Genomic DNA, 12,818 nt, shown 5'->3' on the forward strand with positions numbered 1-12,818 from the left:
GGACAGCTATCACAAAAGTCTTGTGCTGAGCAAAAGTGACCAGTGAAGGGCTGGGAGGGGAAATCAGAGGTGGCTTATAAATGATTCAGAGAACACGTCAGGGTAAGGTCTTACTGAGCAGAGATTTATCACCTGTGGCGATGTGACTTCATTTATGACTTTATTTATATTCACGTCAATAGAAGGGGTCAAAGACGTTGTAAGATGTAGTAATATGCCCTTTACTATTACCAATTACCAACCCACAGTCTAGCAGGAAGAGCTGACCTGGGGTCCTGTGCATGTTTTCAGATTTAAAGTCACTAAAGACTTTGAAAAGCTGTGATTAGTTTGAGCATCTCACACAGTGAGTGTGCAAAACATGCAGAATATGAAATTGCATCTCCTTAAACAAAATCTATCATCTTAATGCTTAGGTAGGACATCTTGTTTCTGATCGACTGATACATCACATATTCAAACTCACTTCGCTCATGAAAGCGGTGACATTTTTACATTTTATGCTTCTTAGCAGGAAGACAGACTAAGAGGATTATTCACAACCTGGTTACCCCAAAGGTGCTCAGAAGAATATGATGTGACACGTTTCCGTAAATGTTAAATCACACGTTTCTGAGGGTAAAGTTAATAAAAAGAAAGAGTTGGTTTAAAAGGTTGATATTCAATCTTTTTCTTGAACAGAATTTCAAAGATGTGAGACAGACTTTACCATCATGTTGAAATATAATCAGTGAAACTCTGCTCAAAGAACTGTGATAAATAGTAATTATTTTGATATGAGGTTGATTTTGAAGAGAGAGCAATTTTCAGATTAGAGCAGCAACTTTATTGATGCAGAAAACTCCGTAATTAGTATTAATTCTTTGAGATGACCAAAAAAACAGAAAAACTGATTTGACTGACTTGTCCAGTCAAAATGCTTGCTGAATGCTTGTGTCTTTGCTTGGCCAAAAATTATTCAACGGAAGAGGTAACACCACTCTGCAAAGCCAAATTGTTTGTGTGTGTGTGTGTGTTTTTTTTTCTGTACTTATAACTTTGTGAGGACCATTTTAAGCATAGACCCTTTAGAATGAAGAGATTTTTGGAAAGTGAGGACAGTTTGACCAGTCCTCACTACTTCAAGAGTTAAGACTTGTTTTTAGAGGTTAGGGTTAAAATTAGGTTTAGGTTAGGATAAAGATTAGAGTATGCATTTAGTTTGGGTGGTTAAGGTTAAGGTACGAGGAATGCATTATGCCAATGAGTGTCATCACTAAGATACTAGTACGTGTGTGTGTGATGGTGCAAATAGGACAGACAGAGAAAGAGAGTGAGAAGAGTAAGAAGGGGCTGAATGAATCAACGAATTGTGCACAGTCAACAATCATTATGTGGTGGTCAGTGTTTATATCGTGGCCACAAACAAATCAACCTATGGTCACTGAGAGGCGATTGATTATGACATCAGCTGAGAAGACGGTCCTTAATATGTGGCCACATGCGTCCCAGTGACCGGATATCTGGACACCTGTACTTAGTATTGACCACTTGTGACAGGATCACACAGGAGGGGTGTACGACCCAGGTCTGAAGAGGGTCAGTGAAGCTGACATTAACGTTAGCAGCAACTTCATCACAGCGCTGTCAACAGTGAGATTAGTTGTGGATAAACATAGTCTGATATGACTTTTTTATTAACTGACCAACTATGTATCTTTTATCAATGAGTGTAACAGTCATATCTGAATGTTAGTATACAACTCATGTAGTGGTTCAGACAATGTGATCTTAAGTTCTTCTATATTTGACAAAGTAAGTTATACAAGAGACTACTTCATCTGATTCTATTCTTGGAAAAACAATATTGTGATTATTCTTGGTATAATAACATATTATATAATAACCAAAAACTGTTTCATTTATAGTTTGGCAATCGCAATTGAAATCCACATAGCAATATAAGTCAGACAAAATGCAATTATGATAGTACTCCTGTATAATAATGCATAACATGGAGGTCTGACAGAAAACCTACTTTTTCAACTATATTTAGCTGATATTTAACCAAGATGAACTGATGCTTATTCTCACCCACTGACTATGTGGGACTTTATAAATATGGATTATTTCCGATATCTCATTATTAATTTCTTAAAAAGAGTAATGGTGAATGATATTAAGCTAAAACACAGCATAGATTACTGCTTGACTCTACAAACAAAGCCAAAGCATTAGTGGATAGTAGGATTAACCAGTGGGTAACAGAGTAAAGATTCCCTGTGGCATTTACCATCGCTTCTGAGGACTAGGGGTGTTGGAGAGCTGAGCACCTTCTCCCTTGTGACAGTGTTGTTCACCACACAGGTGTAGTTCCCAACATCTGAGGGCTCCACCTTAGTGATGTACAGACTCCCAGTCTCCTGAGAGATGAACCGACGACTGTCTTGTTGGACAAAGAACGGGTATTCATTGAAGATCCATGCAAATGCCAGCTCTGGAAAGAATCACAGAACAATTTTATTGAAGTACTGATCTACCATCACTACTCGTTCACTGACTGAATCATTCATTTCAGACTTGAATTAACCATAAGGTCAAGACTTTTCAGTGTTATAGAGAGAAACCCAACAGACAATTCAGCACATACTTGGCTTTCTCTGTGTCATCTCTGTGGCTCGGACACCTGAACCAAAAAGAAACCGACTTATGTGTGGCCTAAAAAATGTTAGCATGCCATTTTCCTTCACTTATCTTAGTTTCCTTGGGAAGTGATACCAAGACATGGCAAATGTAATAGTTATCAGTGCAGAAGAAAAGGGAGACTTAAGGAAAGGGAGCGAAACAAAATGGATTACAGTGCGTCGGTGGCCCTCCCCTGACACATGGCCTCCTTTTTCCCGGGTCCCTGTGTGACTTAGTTCATGGGAGGCACGAGTGGAGGAAGGGATAGACAGATTGATGTACGGAAGTAGGAATATATTGTCATGCCCTTTTGCAAGTAGCAGGTCTACCATATGAAAGGAGAGACCTGCCATGATGAATTACCATGTCATTTTGAGAAGTGCACGCTTCACAGACTTGCAAGACTGAGGAGATGCGCCGTATAATCTTCCACTTTGGTGGTGAGGGGCTCGGAGTCAAAAGGTGTATGCAGTAACTGTCAAGCTTATCCGATGCCCCCCAAGGGAGCAAGCCTCTCGGCCTCGGCTGGGATCAAGCGTCCAAGCTCGGTGCAGCGACGCAGATACAAAGCTCATTCTGATTAGGCAAGCAGGAGCTACATAGTTCAGACTCAGCATAACCTCCATCTGAACTGTAATGTGAAGTGATAGAATTTTGCCAAGTAATTGTAAATGAATGGCTTTTATGAAACACAAAAAGGGACTAACATGGCACAAAAAGGCCCTTTGAGTAAATAAATGTCTTTGTTGGGGAACAAAAGTCACACAAGAACAATTTACTGTGACAATATTATATTTAATCAGTCATAGCTGAGAGATATGACCATGAATGTGGTAGTGGAGGTGAAAAAAATCCACTCAGTTGAGTTCAAGGTTGTGTAGCACATCTATATTTTCAAAATTCAAGAGGGACAAAGAAAAAGAGGGGGAGGAAAGGGAAGAAAAAAAAGGGAGAGACATCGAGCAACTGGGTGAGGAAAAGAAGAATGGGAGAGCAGGCTCACACTGCTTTACCTTCATTCACTTGAGAAAATGTGAGAAAACACAATAGTGCCACAGTTACAGCAACCAACCGCGTATAAGCCTATGTCAGAGAAGAAAGCTGTCAAACTGCATTTCACACAGAGTTCTCTGACCCATTATCCCATAGACCAGCTGTACACTGCACTGTTCAAAAACGCCTCTCTTGTGAAGGAAATTGGTCGTTCAAGCTACTGTACCAAGAGGGGTGACAAGTGAGGCAGCAGCCATTGTCCATATGTTCTTAGTTTTCTGCACGGTAGTGGGGCTGAGCAGGCTCGTAGACTCTCACTTATATTTTTCTTTGCAATTAAATAACTGAAGCATTTTTTGAAATGTGTGAATTACATAATTATAAGGCGACTATCAGTAGCTGGGGATCAGCCTTCACGATCAGCCTATTAGAGCACAGTATGTAACCCCCTGTAAGACTTGTTCCTTTGTACATCTTGTTTCCTATAAAACATGCTATGATATATACAATATTAATCAGAGATTTAATCCAGGCAAACACTGTTATACTTTAAAAGTGGTGTAGTTAAATGTAAAAATGAATCGTCTGAGATGTGAAGCCAGAGCTCACTATTTATGTGCTCACACTACATGGTCAGATTGCCTGACACTTCCTGACTGCTCACATAGTGCGTTACTGTCAGCTCCAGGCCAATGTTTGTGTCAAAGATGGGGAAGTCGAAGTTTGTTTGCTAACAATGCTAACGAGGAAGAAACACACTGCCTTGACCATATGTTCTTGTCCACGTGCCAAAACGTCCCAGAAAGAAGCGTTGCCACATGGACACGCAGGTGGCTTGGAGGACGTGAGTAATTTGGTTTGGCTATTTTGCAGAGAGACATCAAAATGTTTGAGAATACCAACTGACCACTAGCAAAACCCTCTTTTTCTTTCTCGCTGTGCAATTGCTTCCAGTCAGACGCAATGAGGGAAAAGAAGCTGGGTTTCGGGAATAGAATAGTAACTATGCTTCAACTGCGCAGGACTCTGAAGATGGCCAACATTTCTGAGACGTCTAATTTCTCGTCCCACCCCCCTCTCATGACATATGATGCACAACAAAGCTGAAAGACTCAAGAATGAGTTGCGCTTCTTAGAAAGCATCTTTCCAGAGAGCACGTGGTTTCTCACCCTGTTGCCACACTTTATTCTAAGCTCTGTTTACCTGCTGATAATTAGTCATTAGTAAGTAGTAGAGTAGCTTCATATTTAACGGACAGCTGAAAAAGAGGTATCGATCTCCTCATGTAAATCTCAGCAAGAAAGCAAATAAGCATATTTCCCAAAATATCAATCTATTCCTATAAGACCAATTTGACAGACACATTGCCTTCATCAGAAAAGCATTCAAGATATGAAAACCTAATTGAGGATGTAGTAACATTCTGTACAAACAACATAAGGCGAGAATTATTAGGAGCATCTGCTCACATAAATGGTTGTAAAAACAGATTAACTTTCTGGATAAAGGAGTAATCCCTTATCAAAGGTTGCTATGTGGAATGGGTAGAGGTAATTCCTCTGAGTCAGGTCGAAATAAGAGGCAATAAGAAGTGTTGTTTGGTAAACTTACCTCCAGAATGTGCCGGCGGTCCACATAGCAGTACCACTCCCTGGCCCTCACGGACGTTTACAGCACTCCTTACAGTTTGGGTTTTGAAGTTATCAAGATCTGATGAGTCAAGTAAGATGAGAGTAGAATTTGAAAACAAGCTGAAACAAAAAGTTAAACCAAACAGCATAGAACTGAATATCAGACCTTCATAACATATATATTTTTATATAGTGTATTTTGCCAAGGCTGTCTTAGAAAAGGGTATAATATGTCTATCTCTATCTATCTCTAAATGGGGGACAAATGTTTCCCCAAACTCCTTCCACCCAGACATGTTTTTGATGTTATATTTTGAGCACTGGGAACTTGATAGGGCACCATTGATTGTCCTGGAACACCTCCTGATAGCCTCTGACACTTTCAAAGGCACTTGGGGGGGGTGATAAAATAGATGGACCCGACTTGGTGACGTTTCCCCGCTACACAAGACTTAACACAAGGAAGAGATTAGGCAAAAATTGGATAAAATGAGTGTGTGGGGGGGAACGCTGAGCACGGACTGAACAAACACGGGGGAGTGTGCATGACAAATGACAGTTTTCAGTGCCAGCAGCAATAAGTAACATCATTATTAAATGTGGTGTAATCTTGCACTTAAAAACATTAGCTTCCCCATCAATACTCTCAGCACAATCTATCCCCCTGCAAATGAATGAACAGTTGCTGGCAGAAAAAAAAACTGAACCTGGGATGATAAACCATCCCAGGCTTCATGACTGATGGAGGGAAGCTGCTGCAGTCCGCTCTGTACTCTGTCTGCACCCTCTGGCTAACAGCCTAGAGTAAGCCTTCCAAACACAAACAAAAGAAAGTCAGTGTGACCGATAAGGGAAATTAGGAGGAGGAAGATTATGGAGAGAAGTGGGACAGAGCGCTGGTAAGATTAATGAGCAGCTCTCTGATGACCGCAGTGGAATCAAACAGAGCCAAGTCACGGCAGGACACCAAGGAGGCCACAGGAAGAGATGGCTGACTTGAAATACAGACAGAGGCGATGTCCTTCTGATCTCTCCAGTCTGCTTTAGTAAATACAGAGTCCATCTCTTAAAGACACGAGTTTCACACACATGGCTGATTGAAAAAACCCAGCGTAACAGCAGTTGATAATTATAACAGCAGTGGTTTTGGAAACAGTGGGAGGTGAAACAGGGAGCTACTAATAATTACTTAGTAAACGAGGACAGGATGACTCTCTTTGCCCAGATCACAGAGAAAAAGGCACAGAGAAGGTTAGAGCTGTATCTGGGCTCAGTGCTGGAGGGGATACACTTCTGTTTCTCCGGCTTCTGTGCAGAAGAATAATGGGCTTCACTGGAGTGAACTGACCACACACTGTAACTCTGAGAGCTAGAGGCCAAACTCACTGTAGCTGCAGTGATTCCTTTGTAGGCAGAGTCAGTCTCTGCCATATAAGAATAGGCGGCCGGAGATTACAGAGAGTGACCATTACAGCTCGAAGATGATTGGTCTGGGCAGTGGCGCCACCACAGAGACATTTCCTGTTATATATTGCATGCAGAGTTCCAGATTAAAGCTATGTTTACCTGCTTCAGAGATAACGACAAATCCTTCTCAATGTTGCTATTTTCAATCAATCAATCAATCAATCAATCAATCAATCAGATTTCATTTGTATAGCCCATATTCACAAATCACAATTAGCATGATAGGGCTTAAAAAGCTGCAACACCCTTTGCCCTTAACTCTTGACACGAGTAAGAAAAAAAAAACTATAAATAAATAACATTAAACTGTAATCACCTAATCTCGGAATGGGGAACATGATGACGTGACTTCAGAGTCCAACAGGGATCCAACTGGTGATGGTTGCATGGTATAATGGTTATAACCATATCAAACATATAATGACATGTTCCTTGATTATGTCAGTGATGTAGCATGTAGCAATGACAATGGACAGAATCAACTTTTACTCTGGGTCAAATGATTCTGCAATAGGCACTGTTTCGAAATAGCCACGACTGTTTGTGTTCTTATTGTGTTTTAAAGCTTGGGGACAACCTGCAACAGCAATTTTTCTTCATATCATGCAAGATGCAGCACAGAAAATGACAAACTCCACTACTGGCAATGGGCAAGAAGTCAATCGCCCCTCTTTTAGTGGGATCACCCGAAACCTGCAAGCCAACAAACTATTCCCCAAACCATGACACAACCACCAGTAATCTGAGCTGTTGACACAAGGCAGGTTAGTTCCATTGATTCATGCTGTTGAGAGTCATCAGACCAGGCTTCATTTTTTTACGTTTCGTCGTCCGGTATTTGTGAATCTGTGTCCACAGCACCCTCAGATTGCTGTTCCCATATGTCTGGAGTTGAAACTGATGTGGTCCTCTGCTGTTGTAGACCATCCACCTCAAGTTTGAACATGTGAGAAGCTTTTCTGCTCGCCACTATGGGTGTTGCAACTGGGTAGGCAGAGTAGGCAATTGCAGAGAATAGCTAATTATGTCCACGGCAATGACAATTGTGTAGGGCCCCGCAGGTCCCTTTTGCCTGGAGCCCCAAAAGTCCCTGCTCACCACAGTTGTAAAAAGCAGTGTTATCTGAGTTACCACAGCCTTTCTTTCAGCTCCTATAGTCTGTTCTCCTCTGACCTCAATCATCAACAAGACCTTTCTGTCATTTTTGTGGCACCATTCTGATTAACCTCTAGAGACTGTTGCGTGTGAAGTCCCAGGAGATCCGTAGTTTCAAAAACTCCCACACCAGCTCCACCATTTTCACAGTCACTGAGATCATGTTTTTTCCTGATGAACATTAACTGAAGCTCCTGACCTGTATCTACTTGCCTGTGTGCATTTCACTGCTGCCACATGATTGGACAAAGGCATGAATAAGTGTATAGGTGTTCCTAGTACAGTCCTCGACAAGTGCGTGTTGCTGCAAATTCTAATTTAATTTCCACATTATTTTGGTTCGCATATGAACTGTGTGAGGACACATTGGCTTATAGTGGGTGCAGCTGAATTCTGGAGGCTAAGCAGCAAAGAAGGCACGCTATACCTATCTTGGGGCAGTGGCCTCATTACAAATACAAACAGAGTATCAGCCCTGCTGATCTCCTGGACCTTCCTCACCGTGCAGTAGGCAAGACAATAAATGTCAAGCAGCTCTGCTCTCCACCCGGTCCCCACAAGTGAGATTCATTGTTGAGCTATGAGGATAATGGCAACTAATCTCCTGAGAGGAAGTGAAAGGCTCTCAATCCTTGGGACATGATCAATAGTCAGCGGGCTTGATCAAGAGAGGAAAGGTGGCCCTACAGTGCCTGTGTGGAAGGCAGGACCCCACCCCACAGCATTACTCTGCCATTTGTTTTCTTATGCAGCTGGCTGCTGCATGACAGCCTGTCACTGTCTGATCTGCTAACAATCTGCTGTATATATTATACAATAAGAGGTGGCTGGTGATTAAAAAGATACAAACACCTCATAATCATTATTTGTGTTCTTGTGCTTTAAAGTCTGGATCACAGGGGCTGGGCAAAATATGAGTCAATTGAAACCCAGCGTAGTTGCTGTCAGAGTTGGAACCACTAATGAGAATCAATGGAGTTGTGAGGCAGTCAGAAGCTGTCTCACCCAATGTGTATGTTGCATCTGACATTTCATTCGATTACCATTTCCCCTCTTGGAAATCTATTCCCAGGCAATTTAAATGAGGAATAAATATACATATGAAAAAGAAAAAAAAGGTTTGGTCCACACGCACGTCAGACCGAGACACAACACATACAAAGAGATGCCAGAATGTCATAACTGTGTCAGAGCAGTGCCAGAAAGCTGTTAGCAATTGTAGGATCACTTACATGCAAATTGGAGGCTGGCTCTGCGGCTGAGGATGGAGCCCCATGTGTTGAAGGCCGTGCACTGGTACAGCCCGGTGTCTTGGTCCTTGTCCAGTTTGCTAATGATCAGGCTGCCCCCAGACATGTGACGCCGGTAGTCATTCCCCAGATCAATGAGTGTTCCGTTTAGTGACCATCTGGAAAAACGCAAACACAATCAGTAGCTGAATCCCCCCACCCCCTCCTTCCCAGTGTTTTTTTTACAGAGATCAATTTGATTGCGCTGCCCGGATCCTGCTGAGAAAATAAAAGGTACCTAATGGTGAGCAAAAGGTGAGTATTATTAACAGAGACAAGTTAGGAAGACACAAAATATTAAACAGCTCCCAGTTATCATCAGTTTGATTGCATTTCAGTATTTTTTTTTGCCATTAATTTTGGCAAAATTCCAAAATTTGAGCTAATCCACTGTGGTGAACATTGATTTTCTCCTACTTGCATGGTGAAATGGATTTTTATCTCATCTCATATTTTATAATTTGAGCATAGGAGAAAGAGTTATTTCTTTTTTGTAATCTTGCCATATCTGAACAAACACATTAAGAGATTCTGTTGCAGTTTGGAGGAAATGGTAGAAGGATACATCTCAACAAAACGTGCTGAGAGATTTCAATTTCATTTGGAGGAAATTTAGACCAATAACTAAGGAGCAAGTGTTTATGTGCAGATAAGAATACAGGAAATTAGGCTTCATGCTAACATTGAGCTGGAAACATAATGAGATCTTTTACTCAAGAAAAAACAGTAACACAACAATTAACAACACAAGTGTTACTAAGAATTGTTGGAGAAAATGTACTTAAAGTGCAGTAAAGATTTGTGTCAATCAGTATAAGTGACCATTATTACCTCCACCCAGAAAGGTATGAGCCATGGTAGAAGTAATACAACCTTTGGATTTGATTAAGGGGGCGGATCAAGGATTTCTCAGCATCTTTGTGAATTTCTCAAAAACAATGCAGAGATCTTTATAAAAAATATCAGGCGTATTTAGAGTGTAGACTTTTGGTGCAGATCCGGATGATGATGTGGGTTTTCTGAATCAAAATAAGCATTTTGGCAGGGCCATCTGTGTTCAGTTACTGTACAGTAACAAAGGGAGTACATTTTTGTTTTGAAATTCTTCATATTGATATTCTTCTATCTAACTGTGTTTAATGTAGGCAGTTTGTGTTGTGTTTACACAGTGATAAAGTGGCTTGGTGGCTGTAAGCTTTCCCCGAGTGCCCTTCTAGTTAAATATTGTACTTTCTTTGGGCTATTATTACAGATGCAAAAATATTTAAGCTGTATTTTGATGTTGTAGGCGTCTACAGTGGAGCTATTTGTACTAATTTGATATTCTATTTGTTAATTTTATTGACTGTACAATACTTTATATTTATATGATTATATATATGTGTATGTACAGTTCTTGAGTCACTTTTCAGGAACACTAAATGCACAAAACTAAGATGGTGAACACAGTCAACACTGTATCTGCTAAATGTTAGCATCTTAGCTCAAAGTACCACTGTACTGTGCTGGTGTAGATTCATAGTCTTGTTTCTATTTGTTCAACAATCCATACACTGACTGTATGTGCAGTCTGATATGAATTTGAATCCTCAGTACAGATTAAAAATGTCTTAACCTTTTGTGTTATTACCATTGCAAACATAAAGGATTGTGGGTCCTTGGCAGAGTTATGCTCTCTGTGAGTGATTTCTAATTAGTTTATGCCTTGTGCATTTGCGTTTCTGAATTATTGCTTTGACACCTTCATATTGCATTGTCTACAGACCATTTCCCGCAAGGAAAAGGTCACAAGATAGTCGGTCATGCAAGCTGAGTTCAGGAAGTGACAGCTATTAATCATGGATACCAACAGAAACACTGAACAATGTTCACGCTACACAATGAAAACACTTTATATCTCATTCTCTGAAATCTGGAGTGTGTCAGGCTGATGGCAGTACACAGCACTTGAAGGAGATGCAAAATGAGTGATACCTACGGGAGCAGGCAGGGTAGCAGAACTTTATCTCACAACATTAACGCAGATGAAAAATTACTTTTCCTTATAGAATCTGAAAAACAAAGCGTTATTGTTTCGTTATGTTTAAGTCTGCCGCAGCGATAAGACCGTGAAATGACAATGCCAATGATAAGTAGGGGGGGAAAAAAATCAATATCATTTTGTTTTTTATTTCCACTCCCAGGTAATAGGCAGTTAGAATGATGCTTCATGCAGTCTTAAAGCCAGTCATGGCTCTCCCTGGTTTCCTGCCTAACAGGCTAGAAAAGACAAAGCTGTGTTTCATCTTGTATCCTCCATTATTCATGTAACATTCTGCTCTGTGCCACTCTCTTAATCTGACTGATTTTGTCACTCTTCAAGCCATCATATTACGTTGGACGCTCTATACTTGTCAAGACAAACTAGGGCTGACCAATATGACTTCAAATCAATACCTTGATTACGATTAATGAACGATTATTTTACAACCCCCACAATGGGGTGCATCACTTGGCGCACTACTCAGTGTCTGTCAACAAGAGACTCAGCTCCTCTGCTCTTTTCTAATCACTCACACGTAGAGTTGTTCTTTATAAAAACCTGCTGGACACACTTGTGCTTGTGTGTCTCTTCATCCCTGTCGGACTTCACACAAACTGACGATCACGTTTATTTATTTAGTGATTAATCGACGATGTGGGATCATGAATCTGGATCGGATCACTTTACCTCTCATGTCCCGGCTGTGCATGTCGCGTTATGTCTCGTTTTGTGTGCAGCAGACTTTCAATGTGTGTAAATACGTCTCCTAAACGTTAGAGCAAATCAAACAAACACAAAGTAAACTTCAAATCCTGTACGTCTCCTAACAATGATTAGTGTTGGTGCTTATTGTTAAAGTGTAATTCGAGCGCAGTTCAGTGGGGGAGGGAGGACATGCAGCAGGGTGCACGATATGTAGCGGAAACCCGCCAGTTTGTGCATGCACGCATTGGGGGAAGTATTTGTCGGATAGAGGTTATAAATATTGGTTTCGATACATTTTCAATTAAAACTCTCTCAAGTGCTTCCTGATGAGGTCTCTGCATATCTCCAACTGAATATCTCCTCTTGTGCAAAAAGAAGGAATATTGTGTGTGAAAGAGTGTGGGGGTCGAATGGGAGAGAATGAGAAGCTAGTTAGACTTGCAGCCGCCCAGCATGATTGAGGTGAGGCAGGTGGGTAGCTCGGAGAGATCACACACCCCCGGAGCAGACAGCTGGACGGGTGTAATGGTGTCTGTGCCTCGTCAACACAATCAGCAAAGCCACCTACCCACTCTCTGGCTGCTTTGAGACTGATATTAGAGGACACGGAGGAAGCTGTCACCGCAGGTATACAGAGATCAACAGGAGCAAATAGACTGCTGTCACATTGTCATGAGAGGCAAAATGCACAGCCTGATGATTCATATTGACGCCATCTGATCGTCCAGATGGGGACAAAATAATAAAACTACTCTTAGAATTTCTTACGTTACAGTGAGGGTTAAAAAAAAGAACAACTTCCTTACTTACCATCAATAAGCAGTAATTAGGAGGTTATTAAGGGAAAACTGTTAATAGAGTAGTTGCAGAATAAGGTCATTAAGAATAAG

General features: G+C 41.1%; 1 protein-coding gene across 1 annotated transcript in view; it reads right to left on the minus strand.

The window, feature by feature from the left end:
* cntn3b (contactin 3b) overlaps nucleotides 1-12,818 on the minus strand; it is a 53,512-nt gene that overhangs the window by 22,515 nt on the left and 18,179 nt on the right. The window contains exons 4-6 of the mRNA XM_020086340.2: nucleotides 9,144-9,319; nucleotides 5,270-5,368; nucleotides 2,273-2,476 (exon numbers count right to left, since the gene is read on the minus strand). Of these exons, the coding sequence (XP_019941899.1) occupies nucleotides 2,273-2,476; nucleotides 5,270-5,368; nucleotides 9,144-9,319 (479 nt within the window). The remainder of the gene's footprint in view (nucleotides 1-2,272; nucleotides 2,477-5,269; nucleotides 5,369-9,143; nucleotides 9,320-12,818) is intronic.

The sequence above is a fragment of the Paralichthys olivaceus genome, chromosome 2 (genome assembly GCF_024713975.1).
Source record: "Paralichthys olivaceus isolate ysfri-2021 chromosome 2, ASM2471397v2, whole genome shotgun sequence".
In the NCBI taxonomy this organism is placed as follows: domain Eukaryota; kingdom Metazoa; phylum Chordata; class Actinopteri; order Pleuronectiformes; family Paralichthyidae; genus Paralichthys; species Paralichthys olivaceus.